The sequence below is a fragment of the Giraffa tippelskirchi genome, chromosome 11 (genome assembly GCF_054371585.1).
Source record: "Giraffa tippelskirchi isolate mGirTip1 chromosome 11, T2T-mGirTip1v1.2.pri, whole genome shotgun sequence".
NCBI lineage: Eukaryota > Metazoa > Chordata > Mammalia > Artiodactyla > Giraffidae > Giraffa > Giraffa tippelskirchi.
Window position 1 is genome coordinate 16,442,320 of NC_137285.1, and position 18,384 is coordinate 16,460,703.

An 18,384-nucleotide genomic window follows, 5' to 3' on the forward strand; every position below is an offset into this window, starting at 1 on the left:
AGTAGAAGAGAGTAGCTTTATTTCTTTGACAGGCAGAGGGGCCCACAGCAGGCTAATGCCCTCAAAACTGTGTGTCCCAACCTGGAGAGCATAGTGAGGAGTTTTATAGTAATGGTTCAAAGAGGACAGTGTGATCAGTTCGTGGACATTCTTCTGATTGGTTAGTGATGAGGTTTCTGGGAGTCAGCATCATCAACCTTTTGCTTCCAACAGGTCTGGGGTCTGCATACTTGTGGGCAGTACACAGTTAACTTCTTCCACCTGGTGGGGGTTTCAGCATCTGCAAAACAGCTCAAAGCTATTGTTACATGTATCCCTTGAGGGGGGACCAGGACCCTGCCCCAAGGCTGCACTATTGTTTCTTGACTGTTTCTCTCTCCCCTCCCTGATTAGCCACTGTTTGAACTGGCCACTGTCACTCAGGGAAGGTCATGGAGGCAAATGAAACCTATTTCTTGTAATCAAGAAACCAGGGACACAAAAAGACTTTTGTGCCCAGGAGCCCCACAGGGTCTTACTGGGTTTCACTCCTACCAGCTGGGTGACCTCGTACAGGTTATGTAATTAATCTGGTTTCAGTTTCCTTACCCATAACATGGGGATAATAATAGTTACAGCCCTTAACTTTTGGAGTGGTTGTGAAGATTTAATGTGAAAACATTATGTAAAGCGCCTGGTAAAGGAATGGCAGTCATGCGTCATGACGCTGATTTTCCTTCCTGGGACCATGGTGGACATTGCTCATCAACCACAGAACTCCTTTCTGAAGAGATCCAACTGCAGGGAGCTACAGGCGGCCACTGCTTCTAATGGGCAGATTGAAGCTAGCATTCAACTTGGAGCCCATTTGCCGTCTCTAGCCTAGTATGTTTCCAGACATTTGGGAGGTGCTGAAAATTTAGGCACTGTTCCCATTATTAAACAGAAGCACCTTTGGCAAGGTGGCTGTTACATCCTGGGGCCCCTTCCCTGAATCTCCTTCAGGAGGTTGAATGGCAGACCGTCATAGCATTCCCATTGGCTACTAATGCCCAGCAGCTAGCCTGCTGGCCCCTCCTATTTAGTCTTTCAAAAGAGCTTATGAGATTAATGTATTTAATTTTAAAAGAATTTTTTTTTTTTTACTGGGTGGATAGCACATTTGCTGCTAGCAGGCCAGCTCAATCCCAGGGCTGATGGGTGTTCATTAACAGTGGCCTCCAGTTTCCATTTCTATCAAACAAGAGCAGGGAGGCAGAGAAAGACGGATGAGGAGGAACCAGGACTTGACTGCAAGCTATGGCATCTAGCGCCACCTACTGTTATATCCCTGCATTGCTACCATTGCCAACTGCGTTGAAGTTGATAGCCTTACTCTGCCCTTAATGAGTAAATGGGAATATTTTCATAATCTCAGTCAAATTACATTTTTTCATTTATAACTTAATTTTGTAAAAATGCCAGATCCTCATGATATAGTGGCAATGACAGTAACATTTCCTTGGCATGTTTGGTTCCAAAGACCTACGTACCAAGTGTGTCTTTTAGTCCTTTCATGTCTTTTTTTTTTTTTTAATAAATTTATTTATTTTAGTTGGGGGCTAAGACCTGGCAAGTACTTGCCAGGTGAGAGCCCTGGTAACTGGAGGGAGTGACTTGCCTGGGGTCACACAGCTGAGGGGCAAGGACTTGGGGCTCTGAATTCACATGCTGTTATTCTCCCTCTGCGTCTGTCACTCCCCCACCTCTCTGCTCCCCCCAGGGCCACCTGGCCCCACACCTTGCCAGGCCCCTCAAAGCACAGTTCCCATTCCCATAGTGCTCCTGCATAATGTGGATCTTGCTGGATGATTCACAGAAGAGAGGAAGGGGAAGGCTGTATTGTGCCCCATGGAAGAAAAGCCAGTGAAACAGTTCTCTATGCTTGTGCTTTTTCTCTGAATGTAGTTGTGCCCACCCCCACCCCAAGGCTCCCTCCTCACCCTCTGTAGCACATCACTCTGCCTTCACTAACTGGAACGTTCATCCCTTCTGTGTGCTTCTCCAGAATGCATCTGCACACTCGTCTTCCTTCTCAAGGAGACTGGGTGTATTAGTCAGAGTTCTTCAGAGAAAGAGAACTAATGGGATACATTTAGGTATAGATACGGATTTGTTGTTGTTGTTCAGTTGCCAAATCATGTCCAACTCTTTGAGACCACGTGGACTGCAGCACGCCAGGCTTCCCTGTCCCTTACTGTCTCCCACTGTTTGCCCAAGTTTACGTCCGCTGAAATGGTGATACCATCTAGCCATCTCATCCTTTGTTGCCCTCTTCTCCTTCTGCCTTCTTTCTACAGAGATTTATTATAAGGAGTTAGTTCATGGGCTTGTGGGGGCTGATAAGTCCCCAGACCTGCATTTGGCGAACTGGAGACCCAGGCGAGCCGTTGGTGGAGCACCAAAGGGCTAAGAACCAAAGGAGCTGATGGTGTAAGTTCTAGTTCAAAAGCTTCTAGACTCAAGACCCAGGAAGTGCCGACGTTTCAGTTTGAGTCCAAAGGCAGAAAAAAACTGATGTCCCAGATGGAAGGCAGTCAGGCTAAAGGGATTTCCTCTTATTGGGGGTGGTCTGCCTTTTATTCTGTGCAGTCCTTCAAAGATTCGATGAGGCTCACCCTCATTAGGGAGGGCAATCTGCTCTGCTCTGTCAGGTTAAATCTTAAACTCATCCAACAGCATCCTCACAGAAAAACCCAGAATAACATTTGTCAAGTGTCTGAGCAGTCCATGGCCCCATCAAGTTGACACGCAAAAGGAGCCATCACACCAGGCACCTGATCTTGGCTCTGCCAGCTGACAAGCTATGTGAGTGTGAACGAGTGCCTCTCTGCTTCTGTTTCTCTTTCTGTACAATGGGTGGCGCTTTCAGGATCCACCCCAGCTTTCACACGGAGACCAGGTCAATCCAGCAGTCCCCAGTCAGTGAGTCGTTTCTGCCCTACGCTTGGACTCCTGCCATGGGCCAGCTTTGCTCTGGAGCTCACGTTGCACCGGCTGAGACTTCAGCAGGTCCCCATCGTGGTCTGAGCCTCTCTCTGCCCAGTCCTGCTCACTCCTTTTCTCTTTCCCACTCTAATAAGACTCTTGTGGTCCTGTCTCAGTGCCCACTTCCCAGAGGGCCCAGCTGATGTAGATGTTAATATTTTTAAGGAGTTCAGGTCATTTACTCTGTAGAATGACTGTACAGCAAGATGACTATAGTTAATAATACTGTATTACATATTTGAAAGTTGTGAAGGGAGTCCATCTTAAAAGTCTTCATCACACAAAAAAATTTCTGGAACCATGTAAGGTGACAGATGTCAACTGGATTTATTGTGGTGGATTTTTTGTGGTGTACTATTGCCTGGAAAATCCCATGGACAGAGGAGCCTGGTGGGCTACAGTCCATGGGGTCGCTAAGAGTCGGACACGACTGAGTGACTTCACTTCCACTTTTCCCTTTCATGCACTGGAGAAGGAAATGGCAACCCACTCCAGTGTTCTTTCCGGGAGAATCCCAGGGACGGCGGAGCCTGGTGGGGTGCCGTGTATGGGGTCGCACAGAGTCGGACACGACTGAAGCGACTTAGCAGCATACAAGTATCAAATCATTATGTTGTACACCTGAAACAATGTTATATGTCAGTGATACCTCAAAAGTAACAAATGCTGTCTAAAGGAGGCACCCTGCCTTTAGTGAAGAGAGTCTCTAAAGAATTCAGGAGCTCATTTAATATTTCAGTTGCAAGGTCTGCATCTGGATGAGGTAACTAATTCACGGTTATCCATACATTGTAAGTGGGTACCGGCCTTATACCCTTATGGCAAAGAAGTTTACTCTCCCCAAAGGAAAGCATCTATCACCATCATAAAACCACCAAAAGCTTAAATATCAGTAAGCAAGCTGAGTTCTCTGGACTCATGTGTACACTCTTCCCATGGACCCTAGCCACTCTCTGCTTGCTTCGTTCTTTATACCTTGTCCATAATGAGTCTGCAATTTGCTAAACATCTTGCCTATTCCTCAGTGTTCTCTTTTCCAACCGTCTCCCTTTCCCCCGCCCCCCTCACCACTTGACAGAGCATCCCCAGCTGTTCCCCTGACGTCAATATCAACCCAAGTACATTTAGCAGTAATTCATTTCCATCTTAATCTGATTCAAGGAAGTGGATCATATTTTAAGAACTAACGAAGATGGGTTTAGAACATTCTTTCATAAAAGACAAGAGAACAACAGACATTTCAAAGATTGCCTCTCTGGCCTTGACCTTTAACCAATCATGCTGATCTTCTGCCATATAAAAATTCTTACGACAAAATCTAACAAAGCTCAATGGGCCAGCTTTGGAGGCAGCATCCATAAGTTAATAGCTGTCACTGATATCCCTTGTCTAGCCCCTGCCATGCAAAATTGGGAGCGGGGTAAAGTAGTGGTTAAGAACACATGCTTTTCAGCAACAAACAGCAACAACAAAACTCGATTAAAAACCAGACAGAGGATCTGAACAGACATTTTTTAAGGAAGATGTATCCCAATGGTCAACAGATACATGAAAAAACATTCGACATCTCTATAATCATCAGGGAAATGCAAGTCAAAGCCACAATGAGATATCACTTCACACCTGTTAGACTGGTTACTATCTAAAAGACAAGAATTGGAGAATGTGAAGGAAAGGGAAACCTTGCATACTGTTGATGGGGCTGTAAATTGGTGCAGCCACTCTGGAAAATAGGATGGAGATTCCTCAAAAAATTAAGGATAGAACTGCCATATGAGACCTAAACATTCCACTTCAATAGGCAAGATATGAAAACAATCTAAGTGGCCATCAATGGGTGAATAAATAAAAAAGATGTGGGGTGTGTGTGTGTGTGTGTGTGTGTAATACTTCTCAGCCATAAAAAGAATGAAATCCAGCCATTTGTCACAACATGGATGAGCCTTAAAGATACTATGCTAAGTGAAATAAATCAGACAAAGACAAATACTGTATGATTTCACTCATATGTGGAATCAAAAATCAATAAATGAAACAAAAACAAATGTATAGATAAAGAGAACAGATTAGTGGTTACCAGAAGGGAAGGTGGGAGAAGGCACTGGCGACCCACTCCAGTCCTCTCGCCTGGAGAATCCCATGGATGGGGGAGCCTGGTGGGCTAGTCCATGGGGTCGCTAAGAGTCGGACACGACTGAGCGACTTCACTTTCACTTTTCACTTTCATGCGTTGGAGAAGGAAACGGCAACGCACTCCAGTGTTCTTGCCTGGAGAATCCCAGGGACGGGGAAGCCTGGTGGGCTGCCGTCTGTGGGGTCGCACAGAATCCGACACGACTGACGCGACTTAGCAGCAGCAGCAACAGCAGAAGGGAAGGTGGTTGGGGAGGTGAGTGACACAGGTAATGGAGGTCACCTGTTTGGTGATGGATGGTTTGAGACTTGTGGTAGTGATCACTTTGTAGTGTGTACAGATGTCAAATTATAATGCTGTACACCTGAAACTTATATACTAAAAGAGAGAGACAACAACAAAAACCTAAAACAAGACACATGCTTTGATGTCACTTGAACTGATTTCAGTGCCTGACTTTGCCATTTAATAGCATGTTGTTTTCTCCTTTCGCAGCCTCAGTTTGCTCCTCTGTAAAATGGGAAGAATAGTCATGAGGCGAGGCCTAAGTGGAATCATGTATTTCAAAGAAGAACACACTTAGGCTCGTGTATGGCACGTAGGTGAATGCTAATGTCTTTGGTAGACAGCATTAGGTCCTCTTCACAGATGAGGAGCAGACTCAGGGCAGGGGTGTGACTTGCCCAGTTACCCGACAGTGAAGTGACAGAATCAGGACCCCAACCTGGGCCACTCGGACAACGAAGCTTTTGCCACGCGTTCCCACCACCTCCACCTGTCAGCTATCAGGTTAAGCCGAATCATTTCCAAATGCCACTGTTTAAAACAATCCCAGCGCGTGAGTTTTAAATGTAAGTGTGTGTGCATGCCCTAAGTCACTTTAGCCATGTCCAACTCTGCAACCCTATGGACCGTAGCCCACCAGGCTTCTCTGTCCAGGGGATTCTCCAGGCAAGAACACTAGAGTGGGCTGCCATTTCCTCCTCCAGGGTATCTTTCTAACCCAGGGATCAAACCCATGTCTCCTGCATCTCCTGCATTGCAGGCAGATTCTTTACCACTGAGCCACAGGGTAGGCCCCTAAATGTGAGTGTGCCTGCCCCCAAACCAACCCTGCCTTAGGCTCCACTATGGGTCTATACAAATGTATCATCTTTCACCCTGACACACTACAGGATGTCATGTTGCATTTCTCACAGTCCTGCCCTCAAAGACCCATATATAGATGAGAGGTAGGACATGTAATATAGAAGGGGACAGGGCAGAGAGTCGCCTTGGTTTTCCAGGCAACAGAGAATGGAGGTACTACCCACACTCTGCAAAGCAATGGAGGAACTGAAGGATCTTAAGACCAATGGCACACCCAAGGGAAGCAAAGAGAAAATCAAGTCTCCCAGGATAGCTTTTATGAAAGTCAGCTAGGGATAGTCACAGAAAGTGAAACAAAGGACATCCAAAGACATGGTAATAGGATTGTACGTGGCTTTTATTTTCTCTTATTTTTTTTTAAATCTTTCTCTGGTATCTGTTAGTTCATTTCTTAACCAGATGATAATCTAAAACGTAGAGTTGTATTGCAAACCTGTTACCTCAGTAAGGAGACACCTTAATCAGTGTCAATAGGGAGGAAATATTTAACATTAGCTTGTTTCTCAGCAGGAAGGATCTAAAGGGTGTGGTACACAGAACCCAGGAGTTTTGATGCAAGCAGAGCTGGTCTCCGAGATCTGGAATATATAGTACTTCCTGGGGAAAGAAACTGGGAAAAGTTGGAGAGTTCTACATTTTCTAGAAAGGTGGGTTTTGATAATGATCTTGAGAGAGCAAGAATGATCCTAATTCTGGATATGCATCTTAGCCACAGGAAATTCTAGGGGTGTCAGGCTTAAAATAAAAAGATAAGTGACGTACAAAGTTGTCATATGCAAAGGGATCCTTGATTAAGTCACTTCAGTCGTGTCCCACTCTGTGTGACCCCATAGACAGCAGCCCACCAGGCTCCGCCGTCCCTGGGATTCTCCAGGCAAGAACACTGGAGTGGGTTGCCATTTCCTTCTCCAACGCATGAAAATGAAAAGTGAAAGTGAAGTCGCTCAGTCGTGTCCGACTCTTAGCGACCCCATGGACTGCAGCCAACCAGGCTCCTCCATCCATGGGATTTTCCAGGCGAGAGTACTGGAGTGGGCTGCCATTGCCTTCTCCGATTAAAGGGAAAACCAGCTTTATAGTCCAGAAGTAACTGATCAGCCCCTGGAGCCAAGGCATTTATATAAGCCATAACATAACCATTGGCGGGGGGGGGGGTGGGAGGAGTCATTTTCATTTCCTACTCCCCGTGGAAGACTGATCCTTGCAAACTACATTTCCCAGGCACCCTTGCCAGCTGGCTTCCCTGTAGGTTTAGCCAGTAGGAGGTGGAGCAGGAAACTGGAGGGAAGGAGAGAGAGAAGGAGGCAGGCTACTGTATTTCTCCCCATCTCTCACTCAGCTTCTGGTGGCACCTTCAGCTGAAAATACATCTCTTCCACAAGTCCAGCTTCTGCCAAGTGGCCCAACTCTAGAGCTTCTGAAGGCTACCTTTTCCCTTAGTCCTTCTAGCACCGGGAGTGGTAGAACTTTGATTTTGCTAATCTCTAGCATGGCTTACCTTCCCTCATTTGGCTTTTCAGCTCTCCTGACACCTTCGTAACTGCCCCCCCTATGTTACAGTCCCTCTCCTGAACTATCTAGCATGGTTTCCCGCCTGTACCCCTGCCTGATACTGTGTGTCAAAATATACTTTAATTTTTATTTTTATTTTTTTACTAGAGTATAGTTTGTTTACATAGGGGCTTCCCTATGTAAAGCTCAGCAGTGAACAATCTGCCTGCAATGTAGGAGATACAGGAGACACAGGTTTGATCCCTGGGTCAGGAAGATTCCATGGAGGAAGGAATGGCAACCCACTCCAGTATTCTTGCCAGGAAAATCCCATGGACAGAGGAGCCTGGCGGGCTACAGTCCATGGGATCTCACAGAGTCAGACACGACTTAGTAAATGAACGCACTGAACACAGTTCATGTACAGTGTTGTGTTAGTTTCTGCTCTACAGCAAAGTGAATCAGTTATATATATAGATATAGATATATACATAGGAGTGAAAAATTTGGCTTAAAGCTCAACATTCAGAAAACTAAGATCATGGCATCTGGTCCCATCACTTCATGGGAAATAGATGGGGAAACAGTGGAAACAGTGTCAGACTTTATTTTTGGGGGGCTCCAAAATCACTGCAGATGGTGACTGCAGCCATGAAATTAAAAGATGCTTACTCCTTGGAAGGAAGGTTATGACCAACCTAGATATCATATTTAAAAGCAGAGACATTACTTTGCCAACAAAAGTCCGTCTAGTCAAGGCTATGGTTTTTCCAGTAGTCATGTATGGATGTCAGAGTTGGACGGTGAAGAAAGCTGAGCACCGAAGAATTGATGTTTTTGAACTGTGGTGTTGGAGAAGACTCTTGAGAGTCCCTTGGACTGCAAGGAGATCCAACCAGTCCATCCTAAAGGAGATCAGTCCTGGGTGTTCATTGGAAGGACTGATGTTGAAGCTGAAACTCCAATACTTTGGCCACCTCATGCGAAGAGTTGACTCATTGGAAAAGACCCTAATGCTGGGTAGGATTGGGGGCGGGAGGAGAAGGGGACAGCAGAGGATGAGATGGTTGGATGGCATCACTGACTCGATGGACATGGGTTTGGGTAAACTCCAGGAGTTGGTGATGGACAGCGAGGCCTGGCGTGCTGGGATTCATGGGGTTGCAAAGAGTCGGACATGACTGAGTGACTGAACTGAACTGAACTGATACACACACACACACACACACACACACACACACACACACACACACACACACGCAGTATTTTTTTAGCTGCTTTTCTACAGCGGTCATTACAGAGCATTGAGTAGAGTTCCCTGTGCTGTACAATAGGCCCTTATTAATTATCTGTTTTATATATAGCAGTGTGTATATGTCAATCTCAATCTCCTAGTTTATCCCCCCCACCAGTAACCGTAAGTTTGTTTTCTGTTAATTCATCTGTAACTGTATTTCTGTTTTGTAGATAAGCTCATTTGTGCCCAAAATAGACTTTTAAATTACATCATTCCAGGCTCTTAGATTACTCGTTTAAAACAACATTAAAAACTTACATTTTGCTTATTTTGATAGTCAGAATTGCTTTACAAGTAAGAACAATGCTATTATTTTATTATTAGATAGTTGATATAAGTAAACTATTTTATAATCAGGAAAAAATGTAGCCAAAATAAAAATTATTATTTATCTACAATTCAAGCAGTCTAAGATAATATCCCTTTTAACAATATGTTATACTTACTTCCATGGGCTTCACTGGTGGCTCAGATGGTGAAGAGTCCTTCTGCCAATGCAAGAGACCTGGGTTCCATCCCTGGGTTGGAAGATCCCCTAGAGAAAGGAATGGCAACCCACTCCAGTATTCTTACCTGGAGAATTCCCATGGACAGAGGAGCCTGGTGGGCTACAGCCCATGGGGTCACAGAGTCAGACACGACTGAGTGACTAACACTTACTACCTGCTTATGCCTTGCCATGTATCAATATTTTAAATCATAGTTTTTATCAGTTTATATACATTTTTAAGGAATTTCTATAGATTTTTATGAATGTAAACCTTAAAATTCTCTATGATCTAAGCTCTTAAGCTCTTTGTATTTGTAACATTCATTTTCCCCTTGAAATTATTCTCCCTTCCACATCAGTTGAGGATGCATCTCAGCAACATTAAATAGTAGCACCAAATTCAGATCATCAAACACCATTGTCTGGCTCAACCACAATTTATTCGCCCAGTGCCTGTTGCTGGACATTTAGATGTTTTTCACTATTACTCACACTGCTGTGGTAGTCATCATCATGGATAAATCTTTTTTTTATCCTTGCTGCATAATTTTCTTGGATAGAAGCAGATTTGCTGGAGCAAAAGAATATGTATTTTTAAGACTAGTCATTACATATGGTGAAATTGCCCTCTAGAAAGGTTGTAGAGATGGCAGTTCTTGGATGCTTTGTGAACTTCTCGTTGTGCTCACATCAAAGTGTGTTTATAAATATCCTGACAGCCAGCACTCCTTCATTCAATGCCAGTTATTACCAGTGGCTTATTTCACATGTAATTGAACAGTTGTCACAATAAAAATGGTCTCCTAAGAATCCACTGAAATACTGCAATAATTTCAGCACTTGTGGAGCAGATCTTCTCCCACTAAAGCCTTGTGTCAAGCCAAGAACATAGTTTGGTTTTGCGGCTGTAAATTGTTCAGCACCAATCCCAGTCTATATAAACTCAGTCTTTTACAATACTGTGAATTCCTGGTGCACAGGCAACTGTCATTAGGTGAGATTTCAGGGAAAATACTTGTAATTTGGACAGTTATCATAGTTCCTTCATGAGGGGGGTGAAACCTGGGATGTTTAGGAGAGTAAAGGGTACACAACTGACACCAGGAAGCATTTCATAGATTTTCAAGTCATGGCAAGGAAATCTGAATGTGTTCATTTTGTCTTTGTTCATAAATGTGTTGTAATCATAACATCTGTGATGAAAGTTGCCTTGGTTCTGAAAGAAGAAATTAATTGGGTGCTCAAAAAGGGGGGGGATTAGAAAAAGGCAACCCTGATTTCAAATGTTTGATCTCAAAATAGGGCCAATCTCGGTGCTTTCACTGAAAAATGCACCAGAATAGGGATCATCTGATCTTAATTTTCTAGAGGAGAAAGAGAACTGGTTGAAATAATTATTGACTTGTTGCTGCCCTGAATCATCTATGGGAGGAAGCTGTTTCAGAAATATTGTGGTTGTGAGGGAAAGAAAAGCCAAGTCAAACTGGTTGAAATAATAAAGGAAATGTTTGTGAAAAGTTCAGGTTCTAGTGAAGGTTGATCAATTCAACAAGGTACCATGGAACAGATTTTTCTTTGACTCTCCTCTCTGCTCTTCCCCACATCTTTTTCAGCTGGAGGGTGGCTCCCTCATGGGCACAAAATGGCTTCCAACAACCCCCACAGGTATCTGTTTCTCTGTCCATAGTCTCTGAGGAAATAGAACTTCTCTGTCTGTGGTTCCTTAGACTTAGGAATCATGTTTCTTAGAAACTTGTAACTCATTGGTCCACACTGGGTCACATGACCATCCCTCAGCCCGTCACTGTGATGTGAGGTGGGCTCTGAGCTGTCTGGCTTCAGCCATTCACCCCTGTTGCTGATACCATGAGTTTTTTCTGAGGCACAAATGCTCCATGGGAGAGGGGCAGGAAGTCTTAGCAGGCAAACCCATATCAAGAGGAGAAGGGATACCAGGAGTGTGAGAAAAGCCAATGGCCATTATTTAAAAGTTTTAAGAACTCCTAGAAATTCTTACAGGCCTCTTTGGAAGTCTACCTTTCCACCCACTTCACCATCCCTCAAGATGAAAACTGATAGATTTGCCATCAATTTTCAGCCAAGGAATAGAAACACCCTGGTGTATTGGGATAAGCTTGATATATTACCTATAAGTTATTGATAATGATAGCTAGAGAGATAAAGTTTATAAATGACTTCATTGTTTCATGTCTAGCAGAACTTATTCAAGGCTGTCTCAGATACTTTTTTGTATCCTCTATGCTTAATTTTGGAGAAGGAAATGGCAACCCACTCCAGTGTTCTTGCCTGGAGAATCCCAGGGACGGGGGAGCCTGGTGGGCTGCCGTCTATGGGGTCACATGGAGTCGGACATGACTGAAGCGACTTAGCAGTAGCAGAAGCAGCATGCTTAATTTGGGCTTCCCAGGTGGTGCCAGTAGTAAAGAATCTTCCTGCCAGTGCAGGAGACACAAGAGACATGGGTTCAGTCCCTTTTAACAATATGTTATATTTACTTCCATGGGCTTCCCTGGTGGCTCAGATGGTGAAGAGTCGTTCTGCCAATGCAAAAGACCCAGGTTCCATCCCTGGGTCAGAAGATCCCCTGGAGAAGGAAATGGCTACCCACTCCAGTATTCTTGCCTGGAAAATTGCATGAACAGAGGAGTCTGGCGGGCTACAGTCCATGGGGTCGCAAAGAGTTGAACACTACTGAGCATGCACGCATGCTGTGTTTAGTGAACAAGAAGGAGTACCCTGGGGACTTGCAGTAGATTCTCCACCTCTTATCTGAGCTGCCTGGCACAGGACACATACTAGGTGATCCAGGAGAAAAGTGGTTCAGAATCAGGCAGGCCAGTAACAGTCCCTTCCCTCTACTCTAGACCCCACTCTCCATCTCCTCCACCCCACCAGAAATGTCATTCAATTTTTAAAAAATATTTTATTGGAGTATAATTTTTTTACCATGTTGTATTAGTGTCTGCTATACAGCAAAGTGAATCAGTTACACAATATACCTATATCTACTGTTTTCTAGATTCTTTTTCCATATAGGTCTTAACAGGGTATTGAGTAGAGTTTCCTGTACTACACAGTAGGTCCTTATTAATTATCTATTTTATACATAGCTGTGTGTGTATGTCAATCCTAACCTCCAAATCTAACCTCCAATCCTAACCTCCCCCCATCCTATGATAACCATAAATTTGTTTTCTAAATCTGTGATGCTGTTTCTGTTTTGTGAATAACTTCATTTGTACCATTTTTTTAGATTCCACATGTAATCGACAGCGTATGATATCTGTCTTTCTCTGACTTACTCCACTCAGTATCACAATCTCTGGGTCCATCCAGATTCATTCAATTTTGATATGGCTCTGTTCCCTGCCTTCTTCATTCCGCTCAAAAGGCCCAGAGCAGCAGGCACCACAGCCCAATTTTGTTTTTGGAGAAAGTGGGTGATGATGGCTGCTGAAAAAGCACCACGCCTCCTCCACGTGTCCACATTACTATGATTTCTGTTAATGAGTAGCTGACCCGTCCTCACTGTGCCTTCAGAAACCACTCTCAGTACAGTTCCACCCATCCACCATGGTCAAATTTCACTTGCTGTTTATTTTTTCTTTAAATATTTTCTCTTTGTTTACTATATAACTGATTAACATTTACTGCAGAGCAATGGGAAAATCACGTAAGCTAAGAGAAAGTAATAAAATCTGCCATAATCCCACCCCAGAGAGAATTACCACATGACAAGGGAGTTGTTTTTTTTTTAATATCTTTTGATATGTGTACATCCAAACAGATCATTTTTCCAAAAACAAAGAATCATGCAACGCCTATTACTTTGTAATGAGTCTTTCCCGGAGAACTCTTCAGAGCATCTCTCCACTTTACATTGTTATACTGTCATTACATTTAATTGCTGCATAGCATCCTGTCCTTACGAGGTACCATGATTGCTGAACCTGTCTTCTGTTGTGAAGTTGTGATTTCCACGAGTTTGCTGTCACAGGCAGCGTCCTAGCAGTTTTGTGGATAAACCTCTGTGCCCGTGCAAGGATAGTCCCACGGGATGCCTGACAGCAGAAGAATCGTTAGACCCAAGGGCATGCCTGCTTTTACAGTATTTAGTATGCACTGATGAATTGCCCTTCAGAAAAGACATTGCAATGTATTCTCCCACCAGTTTTATCTGAAAGCATCCGTTTTCTCATAATTTCTTGGCATTTCCTTTAATTAAAAAAACCTAATATTACAGGAATTAATTTTAAGACAAGATGATCAAGTTAATAGTCTTGTTATTGTTCACCAAATTGGTGGCTGAGAAAAATGACTTTTATATTAAAATATAGTTAATTGAACTCTTTTTCTTTATATTGACCCAATATCCACCTCTGAGTAATAAATTTGTTTTGTGAGGTTTCCCCAGTGGCTAAGAAAGGCAAATGAATAGCAAAAAGGGAAAGAAAAACCCATAAACAATTACTTGGATAAGTCACTCATAAAATCTTGCTAGGGGAGCAGTGGGAAGGGTACATTTGCATCTTTATATTGACAAAATTCAGCTGTCTAAATCCACTACCTGTGCCACCTACAACAATGATTATCAATATTTATCTTTTTGTTTGAGTATAATGCTCATAATAGAAGCTTCTGTTTTTCCAAAGCTTGCTGTGAGTCAGAAATTTAGCAACTAATTCGATCATCACAACAAGGTAGGAAATAGTCCCCCATTCTTCTGCTGAAGAAACTAGGACCCAGAGAGAATGAGTAATTTTTCCAAGGTCACACAGGCAGTCACCAGACAGGATGAGGATCAGAGCTCAGATTCGTCCATCTGCAAAGCTCTTGCTGTTTCCAGCATGCCCCGGGGCCTGTCTTTGGTGGAAACAAGGATGCTGTGACCCCCCAAGGGCCCCTCCAACCTGATCAGACGTCTCACGTGAATACACGAGCCTCCTGCAGCCCAGCTCCACTGCTAACAGTTGTACTAATGCTTTTCCTCTCACTTCTTCACTTCCCTCAGGTCCCAGAAAAGCCAATGAGAAGCATCAGGTATATGGAGAAGGAAATAATAAACCTCAAGAAAGACCTTAAACGAAGCCGGTGAGTGAGCCCTGCACTGAACGGCCCACAGACAAGCTGATAGGGACGAGCTGATAGGCTATGGGGTGATGCGTGTGGGTCTTTGCCAAGTCTCAGTGCCCCTCAGCCTGAGCCATAAGCCAGAGATTGGCAGGAGGGCAGCCCTGTGAGGACTGAAGACAGACCCATTTCTTGGCTGGACTTTGCAGGGAGTGCCAGAGTGACCTGCACCAGAGTGACCTCCGCATCCTTGCTCAGGCCAGTCCCGTGCCTAGAATTTCCTCTGCTTTCCTTCCTGGGACTGAATCCAACTCAAGAGAGTCTTCATGTGCTCCAGAAAACTCTTCCCTTTTAAATTCAGTGCACCCACCACGTGGTAGCCAAGAGTTAAATGGACTTGGTCTCAAATATGGGCCCAGCTCCCTGCCAGCTGGTGACACTGCCTGAGTCTCTGTTTCCTTAACTGTAGAGTGAATATAATAATATGGGGTTGTTAGAAAGACACCGTGAAATAATACATTAAAATGCCAGAGCCTTGTATACAGTGTCACTCATAGCTTTTTCCACCCCACCAATTCCTTCCTGCACTGTAGCAAGACCAAACTGAGATCTGGGACCATATTTTATTCATTGCTCTGGGGTGAAGTGGAATTTCCCTCTCCTCACCCCTTAACTCCTTCCTGGGACCTGTAACGTTCCAAGGGGGGGTTGTACGTGGGGCTTTTGGCAGAGCAACTCAAGGCAGGGTAAGAAATGGAGATTATTTTGACAGAAAACACATACGAGACATGCTAAGCAGGGGCTGCTACAGGCAGCGCAGAGGGTTGGCGGTCTGCTTTTCTTACACATCTCCCACTCTGAGACAGACCCTGGTAAGAATCACAAGGTTTCCTTCCGCACTGCTGTGGTCAGGAAGTCCTTCCTTCACTGCCCACCCAAGTCTCTACCCTGTGTAGCAGCACAGCTTTGATTGAATGGGATGACTCAGCCCACGAAGAGGCAGGAAGGTGTGGGCTTTAGAAACTGGGGAGAAGGAAGGGATGAAGGGGGATTAAGGGAGGCATCAAGACGGGGCCCCAGAGAACAATTCCCCACCAACCACTGGAGGGTCTCTGGACACCCGCTGTCCAGCAGAAATATAATGTCATCTGTTGATGTAAATTAAAAATTTTCAGTAGCCCACATTGAAAAAAAAATTAAAAATGGGGGAAAAAACAGGTGAAAGTCATTCTAATAATATATTTAGTCAAATATATCCAAAATATTATCATTCAAGATGTAATCAATATAAAAAGGTATTTTTAAAAGGTATTAATGAGAAATTTATATTCTCTTTTGAACATGTGATGAAAACGGGTGAATGATGAAAATCCACAGTGCACAGTTACACTTAGAACATATATTAATTTAAACCAACCACATTTCAAGTGATGAGTAATTATTACGGACTGAATTGTGTCTGCTCAAAATCTGTGTGTTGAAACCCCAACCCTCTACATAATTGCGTTTGGAGAGAGAGCCATTGAAAAGGTTAGTTCAGTCTCTCAGTCGTGTCCGACTCTTTGCAACCCCATGGACTGCAGCATGCCAGGCTTCCCTGTCCATCACCAACTCCTGGAGCTTGCTCAAACTCCTGTCCATCGAGTTGGTGATGCCACCCAACCCTCTCATCCTCTGTCGTCCCCTTCTCTTCTTGCCTTCAGTCTTTCCCAGCATCAGGGTCTTTTTCAGCGAGTCAGTTCTTCGCATCAGGTGGCCAAAGTATTGGAGTTTCAGCTTCAGCATCAGTCCTTCCAATGAATGTTCAGTACTGATTTCCGTTAGGATTGACTGGTTTGATCTCCTTGCAGTCCAAGGGACTCTCAAGAGTCTTCTCCAACACCACAGTTCAAAAGCATCAATTCTTCAGCACTTAGCTTTCTTTATAGTCCAGCTCTCACATCCTCTCACATACATGACTACTGGAAAAACCATAGCTTTGACTAGACAGACCTTTATTGGCAAAGTAATGTCTCTGCTTTTTAATATGCCGTCTAGGTTGGTCATAGCTTTTCTTGCAAGGACCAAGCGTCTTTTAATTTCATGGCTGCAGTCAAAATCTACAGTGATTTTGGAGCCCAAAACTGTTTCCACTGTTTCCCCATCTATTTGCCATGAAGTGATGGGACCAAATGCCATGATCTTAGTTTCTGAATGCTGAGCTTTAAACCAACTTTTTCACTCTCCTTTTTCACTTTCATCAAGAGGCTCTATAGTTCTTCGCTTTTTGCCATAAGGGTGGTATCATCTGCATATCTGAGGTTATTGATATTTCTCCTGGCAATCTTGATTCCAGCTTGTGCTTCATCCAGCCTGGCATTTTGCATGATGTACTCTGCATATAAGTTAAATGAGCAGGGTGGCAATATACAGCCTTGACATACTCCTTTCCTGATTTGGAACCAGTCTGTTGTTCCATATCCAGTTCTAATTGTTGCTTCTTGACCTGCATACAGGTTTCTCAGGAGACAAGTAAAGTGGTCTGGTATTCCCATCTCTTAAAGAATTTTCCACAGTTTGTTGTGATCCACACAGTCAAAGGCTTTGGCGTAATCAATAAAGCAGAAGTAGATGTTTTTCTGGAACTCTCTTGCTTTTTTGATGATTGAGTGGATGTTAGCAATTTGATCCTAAATGAAGCCGATGAGCGAGCCCTACACCAAATGACCTGCAGACAAGCTGATAGGGATGAGCTGATAGGCTACGGGGTGATGCATGTGGGTCTTTGCTCAGTCTCAGTGCCCTTCAGCCTTAACCATAAGCTGGAGATTGGCAGGAGGGCAGCCCTGTGAGGACTGAGGACAGGCCCATTTCTTGGCTGGACTTTGCAGGGAGTACCTGCATCAGAGTGACCCCCCGCCATTCTTGCTCAGGCAAGTTCCTCTGCCTTTTCTAAATCCAGCTTGAACATCTGGAAGTTCACAGTTCACATACTGTTGAAGCCCGGATTGGAGGATTTTGAGCATACTTTGCTGGCATGTGAGATGAGTGCAATTGTGCAGTAGTTTGAACATTCTTTGGCATTGCCTTTCTTTGGGATTGGAATGAAAACTGACCTTTTCCAGTCCTGTGGCCACTGCTGAGTTTTCCAAATTTGCTAGCATATTGAGTGCAGCACTTTCACAGCATCATCTTTTAGGATTTGAAATAGCTCAACTGGAATTCCATCACCTCCACTAGCTTTTTTTGTAGTGATGCTTCCTAAGGCTCACTTGACTTTGCATCCCAGGATGTCTGGCTCTAGGTGAGTGATCACACCATTGTGGTTATCTGGATCGTGAAGCTCTTTTTTGTATAGTTCTTCTGTGTATTCTTGTCACCTCTTCTTAATATCTTCTGCTTCTGTTAGGACCATACCATTTCTATCCTTTATTGTACCCATCTTAGCATGAAATATTCCCTTGGTATCTCTAATTTTCTTGAAGAGATCTCTGGTCTTTCCCATTCTATTGAAAATGTTATTAAGGTTAAATGAGGTCAGAAAAGTGGGGCCCTAGTCCAATAGGATTGGTGTCCTCATAAGAGGAGGAGAGGATGCCAGGAACATGCACACATAGAGAAAAGGCCAGGTAAGGGCTTAGCTAGTAGATGTCTTCTGAACTGTAGGAGATGCACCTTGATCATGGGCTTCTGGCCTCCAGAACTAAGAGAAAATAAACATCTGTTGTTTAGACCATCTGTTCTGAC

At 44.0% G+C, this 18,384-nt stretch overlaps 1 protein-coding gene across 26 annotated transcripts in view; it reads left to right on the forward strand.

Annotated features, from left to right (window-relative positions):
• CCDC60 (coiled-coil domain containing 60) overlaps positions 1–18,384 on the forward strand; it is a 165,002-nt gene that overhangs the window by 62,526 nt on the left and 84,092 nt on the right. For 18 of the 26 annotated variants that reach the window (XM_081539777.1, XM_081539780.1, XM_081539781.1 and 15 more), the window contains exon 2: positions 14,600–14,679. In XM_081539777.1, coding sequence (XP_081395903.1) covers positions 14,600–14,679 — 80 coding nt within the window. Of the gene's footprint in view, positions 1–6,796; positions 6,937–14,599; positions 14,680–18,384 lie in introns of all 26 variants that reach the window. The other 8 variants (XM_081539789.1, XM_081539786.1, XM_081539797.1 and 5 more) reach the window with 2 other exon arrangements.